General features: G+C 45.0%; 1 protein-coding gene across 1 annotated transcript in view; it reads left to right on the top strand.

Moving 5' to 3' along the window:
- Window positions 1–20,891, top strand: part of SPMIP4 (sperm microtubule inner protein 4) — a 182,016-nt gene that overhangs the window by 50,170 nt on the left and 110,955 nt on the right. The window contains exon 2 of the mRNA XM_078664378.1: window positions 19,627–19,806. Within this exon, the coding sequence (XP_078520504.1) occupies window positions 19,627–19,806 (180 nt within the window). The remainder of the gene's footprint in view (window positions 1–19,626; window positions 19,807–20,891) is intronic.

Raw genomic sequence — 20,891 nt, 5'->3', positions numbered from 1 at the left:
ATTCATAAGCAGACAGTGAACCAGGGTTGGTTCCAGTGGGATGTGCTGTTTGGTCTTCTCGTGCTGGATTCTTCTGGATGCCCTGTTTTGAAATAATTGAGGAAATATAATCGACTTGCCATGTGATGGCAGCCGTAATGAGAGAGTTTCAATATTCAATATCGAGAGTGGGTACGAACAAAGGTAGGTAGTTAATTATCGCACTAACAATTTCAGTGATTTACTACTCCATTTAGAGGACTTTATTGTGTTACACTCCAAGGGTTTTGTACCAGGTTAAAGGAGCCAAGCCAACAGCTTCTGTCCACTCAAACAGTAGGGTATAGTTTCGACTTCTCCACCCATCAGTAATTCTGCATTATGGTGGAGGATGTGGGCAGACTAGTATTTACTGTGGACTGCGGTTCTTTGGGGTCTGGCTGGAGTGCTCCACTGAGTAAACCTGATTTGCCAAAAAGAAAAAATACATTATTCTCCTTTACGTTTTACTGGGCTGTTCAATAGAATCTGTGATCTTCCAGCCACCTGCTCTACCTTTCCAAGTATTAATGTGTGTCACTTATGTCAAGCAAGGCGGTTTCTGTCCAATGGGTTCGGTGCTAACAGCATCGTGATGTTCAACATTATCGTGGACGTGTGGAAAGATTGTGGGGCATATTATCAAGGACAGGCGATACATTATCGCCGCTTTATCGGCAGGAAACTGCCGATAAAGCGGCGATAATGGCCTTGATAATATGCTCTATGAATTCCAATCGAAGCCCATGTTAGGTGAGATTTAGGTCTTAGCTTTTATCCGATACCTTAAGTAGCTGATTTTCTTAAAGATAAAGCCAATTGAACTTTGTTACGGTAGTGGTCACTTCATTTAATGAAAGTCGAGTTGAGCCCTGTTGATAAAGTTTCCTACTACCACCTATGGAGCATTATCATAATCAACCAAATTATAAAGGATACAGGGGCATATTATCAAGGACAGGCGATACATCATCGACGCTTTTGATAAAGCGGCGATAATGGCCTTGATAATATGCTCTATGAATTCCAATCGAAGCCCATGTTAGATGTGTTCACATCTAACATGGGCTTCGATTGGAATTCATAGAGCATATTATCAAGGCCATTATCGCCGCTTTATCGGCAGTTTCCTGCCGATAAAAGCGTCGATGATGTATCGCCTGTCCTTGATAATATGCCCCTGTATCCTTTATAATTTGGTTGATTATGATAATGCTCCATAGGTGGTAGTAGGAAACGTTATCAACAGTGCTCAACTCGACTTTCATTAAATGAAGTGACCACTACCGTAACAAAGTTCAATTGGCTTTATCTTTAATAAAATCAGCTACTTAAGGTATCGGATAAAAGCTAAGACCTAAATCTCACCAGCGTCTTTCTTATAGAAGCAGGAAAGAGGTCAAGCGATGAGTACATCTGGGTAAGTTTCCAAAGAAGATCTGCTATCTTATTTATTGAGATCAGGCTCCAAAGATTCACCATTGACATCAAACCAAACACAGGAGTGAGAGGTATCCAACTTCAAGAGGCAAGAGTCTTTTCTCACAAGATTGTCATTTTTGCCTAAAAGAAAGACACACTCTGATTTACAAGCTCATTAGGGCAATTGGATTTTAAAACGATTTGAATGACTTAAAGTGTGCAGGGGTTGCCTGCTCTCTTTATTGGTGTGATGTAATACTATTTTTAGCTCCTCAGATCATTATTCCTGTCTGCATTCTGTTCTGACCCTTATATTGCTTGACAAGAAACATTTCTTCCACAAATGACATTTGAGGTAGAATTCTTTAGAGAAGAGGGAGCCTCCAATGGAAAGGTTTCACCTGCTATTTGCACATTGGTTAATGGCCACCAAGGATGGGTGCAAAACTTAACACACCACAAACATGTTCTGTTAGCAAAGGATAGTGCCGAAATTAAGTCCTGGGCAGATGATCGTCCTTTAGTAAATGATGTTAAACCCAGGACAGAAGAGAAATATCAAAAAATGGTTTTGTGCTGCGCTCTGTCAAGGATCTATTAATTGGTGGAATATCTCCATCTATTTGTCTATATGGCCAGGAGAACTTATAGACCATTCTTCTTGAAATTTCTGAAAAATTACATATCTGTTCTATATATTAGGGTGAGAATATATCTGATGGAAAGGGAATCCAGCAGTGTCTTTCCCCACTTCTAAATGTGACACTGGAAGGCATGGGTATGTTTTTATTGATTTAGATGTACCCCAGGGATTTGTTGTGACATGTTGCAATCTTTTAATTTCATAATAAGAGCTCGTGGAAGTACTGATTTGTGAGAAACCTCCGTTTGTGATAGATATCATCCATGCAACAAAAGTGAAACACAGCAAACCTATATGTATTGAGATTTCGCACACACTATTGAACCCATTGTTTGATATTAGCCCTCACTCCTGGTTAGTATTGTAGTGGCTGGAGACCACAACAAATATTCCAGATTTGAGGTTTGTTTTTAATGAAATCTCATAGAAAGATCACAGTTCTCATATGCCTCCTTCACATGAACCTATCATTTGGGAAGATGGACTAAAATATGTATCCCCTGCAACTCCTGATTGTAAAAATACTTATCATGGATATTTATACAGACAAACAAAACAAAACAAACAAATATCAGTGATTTGATATGTTTTAAAACAAATTCTCACAAAAGTCAGGTTTTGGGACAGATCTTATTATTAAGAGTTGTCAAACCTAGTAAAGTAACCAAAATGTGCAGATTCTGCCACTCAACACCGGTAAAAGTATATTTTTGGGTGAAAGACATCCCTCCTAATGATTGTCAAGGATAACAAGAGATGCAGGAATGGCTTGCACAGTGTTTGGTAAAGAGTTAGGAGCAGGCATGGCATGAGTGAATGGTTCAGTGGGAGAGAATGAACGAGAACAGGAGACACTAATAAATGCTTGCTGGGAGATGAGGGGTGCATGTGGTATTGTATCAAAGGAGAGGAGTGATTGAAGGTTCATTGGTGCTTAGATGGGATGATGCAGGGTTTGCACCACTCACACAAAGGGAAGGAGAACCAACTTTGTAATTGAGACATGTTGCTGGAGATCCAGGGAAGGTGGAGAGAAGTTGATGATAAATTAAGTTTAAAAGGCAAAATATGGAGGGGGTCTCTGAAAAACTCAATAGAAGAGGTGTGGCTCACTCCTTTCAAATGAGACCTTTGATTCATGGTGGAACTCATACCTTGTTATTGTGTTGGGTTTGGGTGAGGTGTGACTATGGTAGAGCAGAGGAGGTGTGATTATGTCATGGCCAATGTTAGACCTGGCACTATTGGCATGGGTCTCACTTCCATTTTATTTTGTTGCCTCATGTGTTTTTGCTGGTATTAGATGCTTTGGGCACTGTGCCACTGCTATCCAGTGCCACAGTGCAAGTGCTCCCTATTGTAAATTGATGTATTAATCAGTGGTTCCATGTTTGGCTATTTGGTTTACTTGTCAGACCCTAGTCAAAGTGCACTGAGTGTGCCCAGGGAGTGTAAATACAAATGCTGCTGGTGGGCTTGCAGCACATGTTGTGCCACCCACAGAAGCAGCCTTGTAAAATGTGTCTAAGGTCTGCCATTGCAGGGCCTGCATGCAGTCTGGTACTGTCATGATGACTAGGCAAGTGCACCCACTTGCCAGTCCCTAAACCTTACCTTTTCTTCATATCAGTCACCCCTATGGTAGGCCCAAGGGCAGGGTGCATTGTAAGTAAAAGGTAGGACAAGCCCCGGTGTGTGTGGCATGTCCTAATAGTGAATTACAGCCATTTTCATTTTTCACTATTGCAAGGCTACATGTTCTCCATTAGCCAGAATGGGCTGTTAGAGTTATGACATTGTATAACCCTAACTGTCTCAGAGGACATGGTAGAAATTCGAGTTTAGTATGCCTGAACTCAGAATAATAAAATACATCTTTTAGTGAAATTGGTTTTAATATTCTGTGTTTGCAAATACCACTTTTAAAAAGTAGGTATTTGCTTGTCTAACCATTCAAACATCCTCTGCTAGGTTGTGTATTCCTATGTCTGGTTTTGTGAGTGACAGGGCTGTGGAATTCCAGGATACAGGCTGAGTCACCCGGTGGTGAATAGCGAGATCTGCATCTAGATGGGAGGGAGGAGTTGCACCTGAACCTTGAATAGGGCTGTTCCTGCCTTCCACAATGCTGACTCCACCCCCTGGGGAGCGGCTGATGTCTCTGCCCTGCACACTGAAAGAAGAGAAGGAGTCCTGTAAACAAAGTGCTCCAGGACTGTACTTGCCTTCCACAATGCTGGCTCCACCTCCTGTGGGGCGTCTGATGTCCATGCCCTGCACTGTGAAACGAAAGGAGAAGTCTGGTAAACAGAGTGCTTTAGAACTGGTTTGGACTGGGCAAAGCCCCTCTCCCCTCAGAGAACAAACGATTTTGGGGTATAAATATTGGGACCCTGATCCCATGAAATTAGATCACTTTGGACTACAAGAAGAAACCTCTACTGAGGAGAGGAACCTGAAGAAACTGAGGAGAGACTATTCCCAAGCTGAAGTGCTGCTTGGGGGATTGGCCTGCAGTGGTTGCCTTACTGCCAAAGGAAGGAGAAAGGAACTTTGTGTACTTTGCTTTCAACTCGTGAAGGATCTCCAAGGGCTTGGAAAAGAGCTTGCCTCCTGCTGAAGTCTCAGGGACAACAGACTTCACCCCCCAGCTCCCCATCGTTCTTTGGAAGTGCCTGCTGCTGTTTTGGGACTGTGTGTCGCAAGGAGCTGGAAGCGCGACTCAACGAGAAGAAGCGTGTCGCCGTCGCTGGACCTGCAGTCGCAACTCCGAAGGAGGGTGTCGCCGCTGGAACTGTCGCACTGCACCGCATTGAAGAGAAGCGTGCCGCAATGAAGAGGAATCGTGTCTCCGTCGCTGCTGCTGCCGTCGCAACTCCGAAGGAGGGTGTCGCCGCTGTAGTTGTCGCACTGCACCGCATCAGGAGAAGAATCTTGCAACGAGGTCAGAGCGTGTCGCCGTCGCTGTGCCTGCCGTCGCAACTCCGAAGGAGGGTGCCGCAGTTGGAACTGTCGCATTGCACCACATCGACCAAGAGCACCTCGCATCCCCGAGAAGCGTGCAGCCGTCGGAGCTGCTACCATCGCATCTTGGATGTCGCCACTGTAGTTGTCGTATCAAGCGGAAGCTTCACGCATCGTGGGAGAAGAGCGTCACCGCTGGAGCTGGGCTGTCACATCATAAGGGTGTTGCCGCTGCAGTCCACGCATGGAACCGAGAACTTCTCGCATCCACGAGAAGCGTGCCGCATCTGGAAGATCTTTACGTCTTTATTTCTTTGTATCTGAACTTTGCCACATTTCCCATCGCTGCAACATTGCTTTTCGTGGAAGCGCAACGCAACCTAAGGTACATTGACGCAGAGTGTCGCATCTAAGAACTGAACTGAACTAAGTTTATATCTACCATCTTAAAGTAATCGTATTGTGTATTTTTGTCGTTTATGGTCTTGTGGTAACTCTATATAAAGTCTACTTATTTTATATGCAAAATCTGTGTTGTGTCCATTTGTAGTGTTGTCATTGGGCTACTGTATGTAGTCACAACTGCTTAACTTACAACGCCTCTAAAGTAAAGCCCTTCTGCTCTTGCCAAGCTACCAAGAGGGTGAGCAGGAGTTATTTTAGGAGTGTAATCCCCTTATCCTGACTAGGGAAGAGGGTCCCTGTTTGTCACGTGTACCTACCTGTGCCAACTAGAGACCTCCAAATCTAACATTGGGAGTCAGCGGTGAGGATTCTGGATTTGCATTTGTGACTCATGTACAGTGACTGGTGAACACTACTTAGTGAGTGCAGACCATAACCATACAACATACTTTTTGGTAGATTCCTTTTTGGATTTTTGTTCTATTTTTTAAAGATGCCTGATTCAGTTGTAGTGGAGAGAGCAGAATCCATAGCCTCTACTGATCTTGAATGGGAAGAAGAGAAATTGGAAAGCTACAAAGTTGCACAGTTGATGTTCTTTTGCAAGAAATTCAAGGTTTCCACTCTTGGGTGCACCAGGAAAGAAGAATTCTACAAGGCGCTGAGGGCCTGGCTAGAAGCAAGGAAAACCCCTGAAATTGAGGGGGGGGGGGCGACTTGGCAATTGTGCAACAGGAAGGGCCATTGGTAGCGTTGGTTCAAAAGTCTGTCTCCAGAGAAGTTTGAGGACAGAGAGAGATCAAGAAGGCATGAAATGGAGATGACCAAGTTCAAGGTGAATAGGTAACTAGAATTAGAAAATAGAAGATTAGATGTTGAGGAAAAGAAAATGCAGTTTGAGCATGAAAAAGTTTTAAGGGAGTTGGAGTTTAAAACCAAAAGTTTAGAAGTTACTTCCTCTGGTGGCAGCATACTGTCAGTACACACAGAAAGTAGAGTGTATATTCCTAAGGCTATGGTGAAGGAGTTTTATAAAAATGATGATATTGGTCAGTGGTTCAGAGCCTATGAGGTACCCATGTCTTCCCACCGGGTCCCTGAGAGAGATTGGGGAACGGGGTTGTGGGAAAGGTTCCTTAGTGAGGGGCGGGATACATTGTTAGACCTGCCTTCTGAAGTACACAATTCATACAGCCACATGAGAGAAGCATTGATGTCTAGATATGGTTTGACACCTGAGCTCTATAGGCGGAGGTTCAGGAAATGCAAAAAGTTAAAAAACAGTACTTGGGTTGAATATGTCACTTTCTTTTGCAGAGCATTGGATGGTTGAGTAAAGGGCAGCAAGGTTAATGATTTTCAATGTCTCTTTGATTTGATTGCATGGGAGCACTTGTCTGATAATTGCTTTCCAGAGCTGCACCAGCATCTGATAGATAGCAAGCTGACTAACCCTAGGAAGCTTGCTGAGGAGGCGGACCGCTGGGTGAGTACCCGGGTCCACAAGGGTCACGTGGGAGACTCAGCCAAAAGTGGGCAGGGTCCCCAGCAGAAGAGTGGGGGGGACAAGAGTAAACAGGAGTTCCGCAAGGGGCCCCAAAGTAGTCCCCACGGGAACCCCGTGAAAGGTACCCAGACTTCCCCTGAGAGAAGACAAGGGACCCTGACAGGAAGTCCTATTCCCCAGGGGCCCCTGAAGTGTTACAAGTGTGGCGACCTGGGTCAAAAGGTGAATGATACCAGGTGCCACCTGTTTGGTAAACCAGCACCCATTGGTGCCCCGGCAGATGGCTAGTGTGGCCTTTGGGGAGGAGATTGATGTCCAAGGTGGGTGGGGTCCCGTACAGATGACCTTAGTCTCTTTAGGAGACTGTGAGATGGTCTCAGAGGCTCAGCTGCCCAGGAACACTAAGAAATATGGGTATCAAGTGACCTTCAATGGCCAAAAGGTGGAGGCTCTTAGAGATACAGGAGCCAGTGTGACAGCTGTCAGGTGTCACCTGGTGTCTCAAGAGAAGATTGTCCCTCATCCATTTTGCCGAGTTGTTAACACCGACAACACAGAGAGTCATTGTCCAATGGTTCAGGTGCCCTTTAAGTTGCGGGGGGTCTCTGGTACTTTTCAGGTAGCTATGAGGCCCGCCATGCCTGTTGACTGTTTGTTGGGAAATGATTTGGAGAGTTCCCCTTGGGAAAAGGTGGAGAAAACAACTCACTTGAAGATGGTTGGACTGCCTGACTGGGCGTGCGTGACCACCCGGTCAATGTCAGCCAGTAGGGCTTCTCAAGAGGACCTGGAGCCTGAGAAGGAGGCCCAGGAACCTGCCGAACAGTGGCAAGGGGCGTGGGAAACCGGCCCCAGAAGTTCCCACGGCCCGGGAATGAGGTAGACCCTGAGGGGGATGCCCTGGAGCCTACCGGGGAGCAAGTAGCTGAACTGGGGGACCTGCCTGAGCTGACCCATTGGCAGCAAGAAGGAGGCCCCTCCAGGGAGGAATTCTGCAAGGAGCAGAGAAAGTGCCCTTCTCTTGTGGGTTTGCGGCAAAAGGCCGCAAGCCAGGCAGCAGGTTATCAGTCAGAGTCACACTTGATTTACTGGGAGAATGGTCTCCTGTATAGTGAGCCTAAGGTTGCTGAACCTGGGTCAGCCCGTGTGCTGGTGGTACCCTAGAAGGTCAGAGCCTTCCTACTGGGGCTGGCTAATGATGTCATTATGTGCCATTAACAGGACATTTGGGGCAGGACAAGACCTTTGAAAAGCTTGTTGCCCACTTTCATTGGCCCTAAATGTGCAAGAGTTCTGATACTCTTTGCAGGACTTTTCAGACTTGCCAGGCGGGTGGAAAGAGTGGGAGGAAGCATAAGGCTCCTCTCCAGCCATTCCTTGTGGTCAGTACCCCCTTTGAGCAGGTGGGGATTGACATTGTGGGGCCACTGGACCCCAAGATAGCCATGGGCAACAGGTTAATCCTGGTCTTGGTGGACCATGCCACCCGGTACCCGGAAGTCATACCTCTAAGGACAGTGACAGCCCCCGTGGTGGGACGTGCACTGATGGGAATTTTCACCCCAGTGGGATTCCCTCGTGAGGTAGTGTCTGACCGGGGCACCAACTTCATTTCCAAGTATATGAAGTCCCTGTGGCAGGAGTTAGGTGCAACTTACAAGTTCACCACTCCTTACCACCCCAAGGAAACGGGTTGGTTGAAAGGTTCAACCGGACCCTGAAAGGCATGATAATGGGTCTTGAGGAACCCATGAGGCGTAAGTGGGACGTCCTGTTACCGTGCCTACTGTTGCATACCATGAGTTGCCACAGAAATCTCTATGGTTCAGTCCCTTTGAGCTTCTCTATGGACACCCAGTCAGAGGACCTCTTAGTCTGGTTAAAGAAGGCTGGGAGCAACCTCCCAGGAAACCTCCCCAGGATGAATATAGCTACATGCTGGCCTTCAGGAACCAGACTAGGTGATTCAGGCAACTCGCTGAGGTGATTCTGGAAGCCAGCCAGGAGGAGATGGAGCCCTGGTATGACCAGGATGCCACTGTGGTAGAGCTTCAACCTGGCCAGAAAGTGTGGGTCATGGCCCCAGTGGAGCCCTGCGCGTGCCAAGATAAGTGGACCGGGCCATTTGAGGTTGTGGAGCGCAAGAGTCCAGTTACCTATTTGGTGGACTTGCGGTCTCCTAGGAACCCCTTGAGGGTCCTACATGTAAACCGCCTTAAGCCCCACTTGGAGAGGTCTGAAGTGGGCATGCTCTTGGCAACAGATGCTGGGATGGAGGAGACTGAGCCTCTTCCTGACCTCTTGTCAGCCTCAGAGCAAGATGGGTCAGTGGATGGTGTTATCCTCTCTTCCACCCTGACCCGTGAGCAACAGAATGACTGCCACCAGTTGCTGGGACAGTTTTCTGATCTGTTCTCCCTGGTTCCCGATGTCACAGATTGGTGCATCCATGATGTGGCACAGGAGACTGCTTACCTGTGAAGCACAAGTCTTGGTAACTGACAGGGTGAGGGCTTGCATCAAAGAGGAGGTCTCCAAGATGCTTGCGCTTGAGCTGATTGAGTCGTCCAGCAGTTCTTTGGCCAGCCCAGTGGTCTTGGTCCGGTAGGCTGCAGCGCCGGGTGCCACACCTGAACTCCGGTTCTGTGTGGACTACAGAGGGCTCAATTCATTCACGAGGACTGATGCGCACCCCATCCCCAGAGCGGATGAGCTCATTGATCGGCTAGGGGCTGCACGGTACCTCAGCACATTTGACTTAACGTCTGGGTACTGGCAGATCGCCTTGACTGATGAGGCAAAGGAGAGGTCAGCATTATCCACACAAGATGGGCATTTCCAGTTCCCTGTTATGCCCTTTGGGATGAAGAATGCGCCTGCCACCTTTCAGAGGTTGGTCAACCAGGTGTTGGTTGGACTAGAGGACTTCAGTGCCGCCTACCTGGATGACATCGCAGTGTTCAGTGCCAGTTGGGAGGAACATCTGTGCCACCTCTGGGAAGTGTTGATGGCGCTGCAGAAAGCAGGCCTCACGATCAAGGCGAGTAAGTGCCAGATCAGGCAGGGTTCCGTGGTGTACTTGGGACACCAATTTCAGAGCGGCCAGGTGGCACCCTTACAACCTAAGATTGAAACCATCCTGGCTTGGGAACCACCCAAAACCCAGACAGAGGTGAGAGCCTTCTTAGGTCTCACAGGGTATTACAGGAGGTTTGTCAAGGGGTATGGCAACATTGTTGCACCCTTGACAGAGCTGACTTCCAGGAAGCAGCCCAAGAAGGTGATCTGGACTGACACCTGTCAGAAAGCTTTTGAGGCCCTGAAGCCTCCATTTGCACGGCACCCATGCTCCTGGCACCCAACTTCTCAAGAGAGTTTATCATCCAAACAGACGCTTCAGAGCATGGTCTGTCACAGATGAATGAGGAGGGCCTAGATCAACCTGTAGCCTTTATCAGTAGAAGGTTACTTCCACGGTAATAGAGGTGGAGTGCTATTGAGCGTGAGGCATTTGCTGTGGTCTGGGCACCGAAGAAGCTGAGACCATACCTGTTTGGGACTCACTTCCGGGTTCAGACAAGCCACAGGCCCCTCAGATAGTTGAAGATGAGGGATGAGAATCCAAAGCTGCTTAGGTAGTGTATTTCCCTACAGGGTATGGACTTTATGGTGGAACACCACCCTGGTACAGAACACGCCAACGATGATGGTCTGTCCAGATTTTTCCGCCTTAGTGAAGAGAACTCCCAGGAGTTAGGGTAGTTCTCCCCACTTTTCAGCTGGAGGGGACACGTGTTAGATCTCGCACCATTGGCGTGTGTCTCTCTTCCATTTTTTGCTGTTGCCTCATGTGTTTTGCTGGTATTAGATGCTTTGGGCACTGTGCCACTACTATCCAGTGCCACAGTGCACGTGCTCTATATTGTAAATTGATGTATTAATCAGTGTATCCATGTTTGGCAATTTGGTTTACTTGTCAGACCCTAGTCTAGTGCACTGAGTGTGCCCAGGGGGTGTAAATCCAAATGCTGCTGGTGGGCTTGCAGCACTGGTTGTGCCACCCACAGAAGCAGCCTTGTAAAATGTGTCTAAGGTCTGCCATTGCAGAGCCTGAGTGCAGTCTGGTACTGTCATGATGACTGGGCAATTGCACCCACTTGCCAGTCCCTAAACCTTCCCTTTTCTTCTTTGCTAGGCCCAAGGGCAGGGTGCATTGTAAGTATAAGGTAGGACAAGCCCTGGTGTGTGTTGCATGTCCTAATAGTGAATTACAGCCATTTTCGTTTTTCACTATTGCAAGTTCTCCATAGGCCAGAAAGGGCTTTTAGAGTTATGACATTTTATAATCCTAACTGTCTCAGAGGACATGGTAGAAAATCGAGTTTAGTATGCCTGAACTCAGAATAATAAAATACATCTTTTAGTGAAGTTGGTTTTAATATTCTGTGTTTGCAAATACCACTTTTACAAAGTAGGTATTTGCTTGTCTAACCATTCAAACCTGCCTCTGCTAGGTTGTGTATTCCTATGTCTGGTTTTGTGAGTGACAGGGCTGGGGAATTCCAGGAGACAGGCTGAGTCACCCGGTGGTGAATAGAGAGATCTGCATCTAGATGGGAGGGAGGAGTTGCACCTGAACCTTGAACAGGGCTGTGCCTGCCTTCCACAATGCTGGCTCCACCCTCTGGGGAGCGGCTGATGTCTCTGCCCTGCACACTGAAAGAAGAGAAGGAGTCCTGTAAACAAAGTGCTCCAGGACTGTACTTGCCTTCCACAATGCTGGCTCCACCTCCTGTGGGGCGTCTGATGTGAATTCCCTGCACTGTGAAAGGAAAGGAGAAGTCTGTTAAACAGAGTGCTTCAGAACTGGTTTGAACTGGGCAATGGCCCCTCTCTACTCAGAGAACAAAGGATTTTGGGGTATAAATATTGGGACCCTGACCCAATGAAATTAGATCACTTTGGACTACAAGAAGAAACCTTTACTGAGGAGAGGAACCTGAAGAAACTAAGGAGAGACTATTCCCAAGCTGAAGTGCTGCTTGGGGGATTGGCCTGCAGTGGTTGTCTTACTGCCAAAGTAAGGAGAAAGGAACTTTGTGTACTTTTCTTTCAACTTGTGAATGATATCCAAGAGCTTTGGAAAAGAGCTTGCCTCCTGCTGAAGTCTCAGTGACAACAGACTTCTCCCCCCAGCTCCCCAGCGTTCTTTGGAAGTGCCTGCTGCTGTTTTGGGCCTTCTGAGGGACTGCGTGTCGAAGGAGCTGGAAGCGCGACTCAACGAGAAGAAGCATGTTGCCGTCGCTGGGCCTGCCGTCACAACTCCGAAGGAGGGTGTCGCCGCTAGAACTGTCGCACTGCACCGCATCGGAAAGAAGCGTGCTGCAACAAAGAGGAAGCGTTTGCCATCGCTGCTGCTGCCGTTGCAACTCCGCAGGAGGGTGTCGCTGCTGTAGTTGTTGCACTGCACTGCATCAGGAGAAGAATCTCGCAATGAGGTCGGAGCGTGTCACCGTCGCTGTGCCTGCTGTCGCAACCCTGAAGGAGCGTGTCGCCACTGGAACTGTCACATTGCACCACATCGACCAAGAGCACCTCGCATCCCCGAGAAGAGCGCCGCCGTCGGAGCTGCTGCCATCGCATCTTGGTTGTCGCCGCTGTATTTGTCGCATCGAGCGGAAGCTTCACGCATCGTGGGAGAAGAGCGTCGCCGCTGGAGCTGCTGCCGTTGCATCGTAAGGGTGTCGCCGCTGCAGTCCACGCATCGGATCGAGAACTTCTCGCATCCCCGAGAAGCGCACAGCATCTGGAAGATCTTCACGTCTTTATTTCTTTGTATCTGAACTTTGCTGCATTTCCCATCACTGCGACATTGCTTCTCGTGGAAGCGCAACGCAACCTAAGGTACAATGACGCAGAGTGTCGCATCTAAGAACTGAACTGAACTAAGCTTAAATCTACCATCATAAAGTAATCGTATTGTGTATTTTTGTAGTTTTTGGTCTTGTGGTAACTCTATATAAAGTTTACTTATTTTGATATAAATCCTGTGTGGTGTCCATTTGTAGTGTTGTCACTGGGTTACTGTATGTTGTTACAACTACTTAACTTACAACGCCTCAGAAGTAAAGCCCTTCTGCTCATGCCTAGCTACCAAGAGGGTGAGCAGGAGTTATTTTAGGAGTGTAATCCCCTTATCCTGACTAGAAGAGAGGGTCCCTATTTGTCACACGTACCTACCTGTGCCAACTAGAGACTTCCAAATCTAACAACCAACAGTATTAGTAGGCTGTGGGGTTTTAGGTTTAAACCTATAATAACTGATAAAACCCCACTGAAAGAAAAATAGCCCTCACCGGTGAAAACATATAAACACTGAAAAAACACCTGCATAACCACAAACTAAATGCCATTCAAAGAAAGGAAAAAGAAAGTGAAAGAGTCATTTTCTTCTTATTGAAGGGGTCAATAAAATGTAACTTTGTTATACAAGCTAGCAGTGAGAAAGACTGGCTAACATTATTCTGCTTGAGTTTTGTTCTTTAGGGATGCCACTAAAATATTGTTTCTTCTTCCTTTTACTTTTTTCAGTTTTATGGCCTTTGGTCTAAAGATGCAGGGTTTAGTTTCATGTTTTAGGTTTAGTTTAATTATTTTATAAACTGTAGAGAATCAGGACATATCAAACTCACATTTGATATTTTGGCTGCATTTGATTCTTTCACTGATAGGTTAAATGGCTGGTTTCATAAAAATCTTTCCTAATATGTGTCATCACATTTACCCACAGAGAATGGGTAAAAACCCTTAATACATCAGACCATAGTTTCTAGTGGGTCAGTATTGATAGTAGGTGAATTGCCAACACCTCAGGCTTTAAACATTAAATGCAAGGTATAGTGACAAGTATATATATATATCACCAAGCATCTGGGATAGTGGTGAAAACGTGACACCAGACTTTTGGAAAACATGGAACGCAGTGTCACTTATGCTCTGCAAAAAAGGTTCTTTCCAAGTTCAACAAAGATTGGAGTGATATTGTTTGTATTTGTAGTGATTCAGCTACGTATATAAAGAAAAGTGTGTGATGACCTGTCAAAATTGATACCCGAGCTGAAGTGATTCCCTGTAGGAGTGTGCCACTTGTTAGATGGTATGCTGAAAGCATCTTTACAATCTTCAGAGTTAATGAGGGATGCTATTGACTTTTTAGTCCATTCTGGTGCACTGTTTTCTTATGCCCAGGAACTAAAATGCAAATATTTATCATTTCGTGCTTTATGTGGCATCAAAGAAAGAGTCATCCCAACTGTGCCCCTTAGCTGACGGTTCTCAGCCCAAGGGGCTACGAATGCTGAGAGGACCTTTTCACAGAAGTTTACATGGGATGGAAAGTGTGAGCGCACATGACCAAAGATTCACTGAAGACGTATTTTATGGTGTACTACAATAAGATTAATTTGCAAAAATCTCTTTGGACCTCATATATATATACTATACGTACACTGTCTATATACCATGTTCTTTTAGTGCAGAAAGCAAGCAATGATAAAAGCAAAACGTTCCATAAACACCGGAAAAACACTTTTTCTGTTGTTTTTAGTGGCTTGAAAATGTGTAACCACTGATAACAACTGTTTTTTAAGATATTGAAAACACTGAAAAAACCCCACCAGAATTTACCAAAAATAGAAACTGAAAACAGGACAGCCTAAGTATTAGTAAGGACTTCTAGCCACAAACCCCTAGCGTCTCTGAACCCAAAGCATCAAGAACACTAGTAAAAAGCAACATGAATAAGTAGGAAAAATGGTGATACATCCACAGCTGAACAAACCAATTTTGTAAAATGTGTGAATTGGTTTTAATCATTGTATATACAATAGTAGAGATATAGCATTCAGAATATTGATAACACAATTGCCTCCACCAGAGCCTGGGGATTACTTGTCTAGCAGGAGGCACAGAGATGGATCCAATACCACTGTCCAAAAACCTGCAGAGGGACTAAAGGCAAGAGATCCAAAAAAGCACATATACAAATTAAAAGGGCACTCCAGAAAACAAAAAAGATGCAACAAGGACGAGGGCTGGGTGTGAACTAATGTGAGAGTGAGAGAACCCAGTAAGCGCAAGATTGCCAGCCAATGAGTGCATCTTTCAACATATAGTTGTGTCACTGTGTAGAATGACAACAGAGAGAAAGTGTTAGTGTGTAATGATGGGTGCCATCTAGGTTTGGGTACTAAAGCGGTACAGTCAGGCACTCTCTGAGTAAGGCTCATCTTTTAAATTGGAACAAAGCATACCTTGAGTACCCAATCACCAACTATGTCATGTTGCCATAGCCTCCAATTCCCCGTGTGTCTTACTCTTACTGGAGACCGCTAACCTCTATCTGTGGGCTGTTGTGATGTATGCAGACCTCCTAACCTGTCAGTGAGTCCTGACATATAGCCATGTAGGTGACAACATGGGCTTACGGAGAGAAAATGTTCATTGGGGGAACTTGGATACAAAAGCAGAGAAGAATTAGATAAAAGAGATGGCATTGCCGAACATGGGAAGGGAGTGAGAGTTTGTAAAGGCAAATTTGCAAGAAAGACAATTATATCTGCTTCCAGCGGAGGGCTGTATGTGTTGAAGGTGAAATAACTGTGCACTGGGCTTGGGAGTAGAGAGTAAAAGAACCTAGCCAAACTCTTCAAGGAATGGCAATAGTTATTGTTTTGTGTTATATAGTCATTTTATATCCATTACCTTTTAATTTCCTGCTCAGAGAATGCATTTAGATGCAGTGCTATGCGTGAGAGGAATTAGATTTATAAGAAAATAATATTTCCCATTCCAGTCACAGAAAATATATTTTTCAAAGGGGTATTTTGAAAGCGTTCTACAACCTTTTCAGCCTTGGAGTGTTCCCCCTTCTATTGATCTATTTAATTTTATTTATTAAAATTGGTAAAGCCTTCATTTAAGCCAACTGAGACCTGTGCTATCCTTCTGATGATAATGCACAATGAGTCAGTGAGTTACTGAACCACCCATGTGGCTCCAAGGGAGCAAGCTGATTTTGATATTCTATCACCGTTTCATTTAAAACACAGGGGCATATTATCAAGGACAGGCGATACATTATCGCCGCTTTTATCGGCAAGAAACTGCAGATAAAGCGGCGATAATGGCCTTGATAATATGCTCTATGAATTCCAATCGAAGCCCATGTTAGATGTGTTCACATCTAACATGGGCTTCGATTGGAATTCATAGAGCTTCGATTGGAATTCATAGAGCATATTATCAAGGCCATTATCGCCGCTTTATCGGCAGTTTCCTGCCGATAAAAGCGGCGATAATGTATCGCCTGTCCTTGATAATATGCCCCACATTATTTTGCATGTCTATATCATCCTCAAGCGACAACTCTTAGTTTTCTAAGATCACCATAAATTCTGCTGAGTAAACCTCTCATTACTTGGTTGTTATAAAATCCAGAGACATTCTTCAAGTGGATAAGAATACATTTATTTAGAGTCGACGAGCAACTATGACGCTCCCAGATCATGACATTAACATGGACCTGAATGCCTTGGACTAGGATTGCCCACTATGTTGTCTGTAATCATTGCAGTCTGGATTTCAGTCACAGAGCAAATGTCCAAATTGACCACTTTTCTTGTTAGCATAATTAGCCTTGTACTGCATCATTCTCATTAGTTTTACTTCCAACTGGTTAATTGGTGACGATGTACTGGACGTTACTTACAATTTGAATCTAAATTTCCTCAAATTTCTTGCAGCTTATAACCCCTAGCCAGGTAATAGCACCAGGCTACTTTGTATCTGGGCAACACTGTTCCCTATGCACCCTCTGTGTTTCCATATAAACCCTACTTTGGCATTGGTATCATATTCACATTCCTGTCACCCGCATGTATGGTTGAATGTAAGAACATTGTAAACAGACATATCATCTGACATACATATTGTGGCCTTAATAGCAAAAATACTGTGCCATTGGGTCAAGATGTTTTATTATCAACTCCTATGGGGCAATATTTTATTAAACATTATTTAGGACAGGATTTAAAGATGATGTTCAATCAATTGTAATTCGGTAACATACTGCAAGTATTTTTGAGAAGGTCAGAAATATTTTTTGATCTTTTCAAAGTCATGTATTTCCCAACTGGACTCCCTATGTGACTCCTAAAAGAGAGGGTGGGTTGAGGAAGTCTGAATTAATGCTATTGGGATCTTTTCATGTTATTCTTTGGTATGACATGTGATCATATTGGCATTTTAGGTACCAATGGTACCATTGTTAATGTCTGACAGTGGATTTAAATATTTATTATGGGAGCTCACTCCATCTGGAGAGGCAAGCCTGCATACAATGTAGAGTACATAGCTGGTGAGCAATTGTGCCAGATGCATCATAGCAGGGAAGGGTTTCGACAGCTCATGTTCCTGGGAGGAGGAGGATCTCTTCTGTTTCGGCAAAAACACTGACCATAAGTTGAAGTACTTCTTGAAGAGTCACATTTTTTGTCCCTCCCTGAAGTGAATGGATGGTCCATGGTGGGTTGTTGTTTAATAGTATGGTTGTGCAGCTTGAAAATGCTTGGCTACTGGTAATTTCCATCTGAAGACTAGTGTCTTGCTTGAACTGGTGCTGCAGTGCTGCACATGATGTAGGTGCTGTCCTGTGAGGGCCGCCACTGTCTGTCTTAAGGCTTAATTTGAGCTGCTGGTTTCCGGTGCTCAGCACCGGCACTTAATTATCAACACTGGCACTTACGACAGTCTACCACATGGTGGCGCTGTTTATCTAAGTTAGAGATAAGCACACCAAATGCTGTTTATTACTTCAGTGCATGTGAAAAATGACAAATACTGCCAGGCAAGCCATTCTTATAGGTTTGGGGGCTTGGAATGGTCAGAATTGTCGCACTTGTAGGAGTGTGAGGGTTAGTAGTTGTGTTGGTACTGTCATTGGCAGCACTGGCAGGGGCACTGGGTGGTGCAAGCAGCAGTGGCCTCCTGATGGGGGCACTGGCACTTATATTTCAACAAATTAAGCATGGGGGGCATAACTCAGATATTAGGTCTGTATGTGGCTAGTAAATTAACATGTGTATAACGAGTAATGGCCTCTTTTGATGCCTCTGTGGGGAAGATGTATATCTCATTATTCATTCATTGCAAGGAAGATAACATTTTTCTGAGATCTTCTGATGTCCTTATGAGAGATTATAACATATATTGTCTCTGTAAAGGACAGTACTAGCGAAATTCAAAAGTGTTGCAGGAGGAAAGCGAGAGAGACGTACGTTAGATAGACAGCTGCAGGTGAAGGGAAAGCCATGAGACAGATGGCGGAAGGAGAAAGCGAGAGAACAGTGAGCTGCAGGAGGAAGAAATATTGCTGCGGTCTTTTACAACCGACAAGATTCACCAGTCAGTTCTTCCACACAGAGGGGAGAATAGTTTCTGTACATGGGTATACCACACCACAGACCATATCACCGTTTGGTTTATAAAATGAATGTACTTGAGAAAATATGGGTGCATGAAACTGATGCATGATAAACATTACTATAGGTAATGACACTGGGTCCAGTAGAACATCAATTCTTTATAGTATGGCAAGTGCTGGGTTTTATGCCTTGACATCAGGTACGGGGATGGCAACATATTATTGAGAGGTATCACAACACTCTCAGCAAATGCAGACACTACAATGTAAGCAACCCCAAGGTAGAAGTAGAAGGCTTAGGCCCATCTCTAGCTTGAGCCAGCATCAAGACCACATCAAAGTAATTTTCAAAGAGATGTAAATCCTCAGCAGGAGCCACATGTTTGTCCATAATATTTGATATTCGGTCTTTCCCATTAGTCACACTGTCTTGACTGCAAAATATGGGGCATTGCTGGTGGAAAATCTTCACATCATGTCACTGACAGCATTGTGAAGAGTGACTTGTGTTGTGAAAACCGCGTTGGAAAGTACAGCGATCAAAATGATCGCGTTGTACTGACGTACATCCGACTGACGCTGAATGTAACCTTAGTGATAGTCGGGGCAGCACCCATATATTCACTCACTTAACCATCTATACACTCATATCAGTGGATTAAGCACCTTCTCCAGTGCTCTATTTGTATCCTACATGCCACTAATGCTTTAATTATACATATTGTGTGAGCGATTGAAGCTGTCACGACTGCTGCCATGCTGAACCTGTTCTGCAGGGAAGAGAAGATTCTCTGCCGGACCGATTTCAATTCTAAAACCTACCTTTGCACCATTTAATTTTCTCGTACAAGGGATTATTTTGCTTGGCTTTTCTTTCATTGACTATCATAACAATTCTGAGACATTTATAATCACTTCCACACCGAGATGTGATCACCTTCAACTGGATCCATTCAATACAAGAAAGTTGAGGTAATCTACACGAGGGACCATTATATATTTTAATGGCATACACATAAGATACATTTAGATTTAATGACTCTATATGGTATTCACTTACATGGTTGATGGTTATGCAGAAGGTCAGGCATGAATCTCACTGCCTGGCCCAAATTTTTACTCTTGTGAAACCCATGGTTTTCTGTCCTAACCAGTGCTTCTTTGTCACACCTATTTGTTTTTCAGATATGACGAGTATTTGCAGAATACCCCTGCAAATCCCAGACTCCCCTGGGGAAGAGAAAGGGAATATGGAGGAATTGGACCAGTTTCCCTTCCAGACGACCACAGACCAAAGAGAGAGCCCCCGCCGTCTGTGGCTAAAGGGCATAAGCATTATGGTTATGGTGGGGATCCATCCCCAGGGTAATGTATCTTAGTTAAAGTTCACAATTTGCTGAATGTACTATTGACAGTGTATGCATGTGTGCTTGTAAGTATGTGCGTGTGTTTGTGTGTACCTGTGTGTGTGTGTGATTATGAAGTGGTGTTACTGTACAGTGTACCATCACATACCTTCCGAATGTCTGCTTTTGATGCAAAAATTATTCTAAAAGGCGCTCTTGAAAAGAATGCCATTATTTGGAGTATAATTAATAGTGCATGCCTTAAATGATTTATTCACAGGGCGTGCATACCATTGTTTGTATAGGTATAATTTGTCTGATAGCAAATTGGAACTGAGACGTTTCTCCATAATGCAGGAAGGTCAACGCTGTTAAAATCTCGCAACTGCTTTTAGTATATACCCAATGCCACCTAATCACTGACATCCAGAATGCATACCATATATCGTATAATACATATGCTTAGCACTAACACGTCAGATTCTGAGGTAGGAAAGGAAATCTAAATCTAAAGTCAGAGTTGTTCCTGCTCACAAATTGAGAATTTAGCTGAAACTCAAGATCTCCGTCTCAAACGTGCATATGCTGAAAACAAGAGCGAATTTGGAAGTGTGCAATCAATGCAAGATGAACGCAGGGGTCATCTCGTGATGATGGTGGACTGTATCATGCAATGAAATAGGATTTTTAGTTGCCGCTATCATAAATAGTTGCGGAAGGAGGGAAGGGGGCCCTAGCCATGGTGGAAGCCCTTCAGAAGTCATGCCCACCCCCCTACAGCAGAGGGCCTGAGTCAACAAGAATGATCCAGATTGAAAGGACTGCATAGAGTGTAAACTCTGGCTCAACTGGTGCATTCAACAGAAGGACAATGGGGCAGATTTATGTCGGACTTCCGCCACGTTTACGCCGCCGTTGCGTCACGCAACAGCGGCGTAAACGTGGTGCATCCCTGCAACCCATTTACAACGTGACGCATCTAGGCAGATGCGTTACGTTGTAAAGCCCTGCGCCACCTGTGGGCGTTCCAGCGTAGGGTGGGCGTTCCGGGGCAGGTGCGCCTCGCAAAAGTGCCTGCATGAAATCTACAAGATTTCACGCAGG

The sequence above is a fragment of the Lissotriton helveticus genome, chromosome 10, assembly GCF_964261635.1.
Source record: "Lissotriton helveticus chromosome 10, aLisHel1.1, whole genome shotgun sequence".
NCBI classification, from domain to species: domain Eukaryota; kingdom Metazoa; phylum Chordata; class Amphibia; order Caudata; family Salamandridae; genus Lissotriton; species Lissotriton helveticus.
Note: the sequence above shows the minus strand (reverse complement) of the source record. Positions and strands in the feature narration are given on the sequence as shown.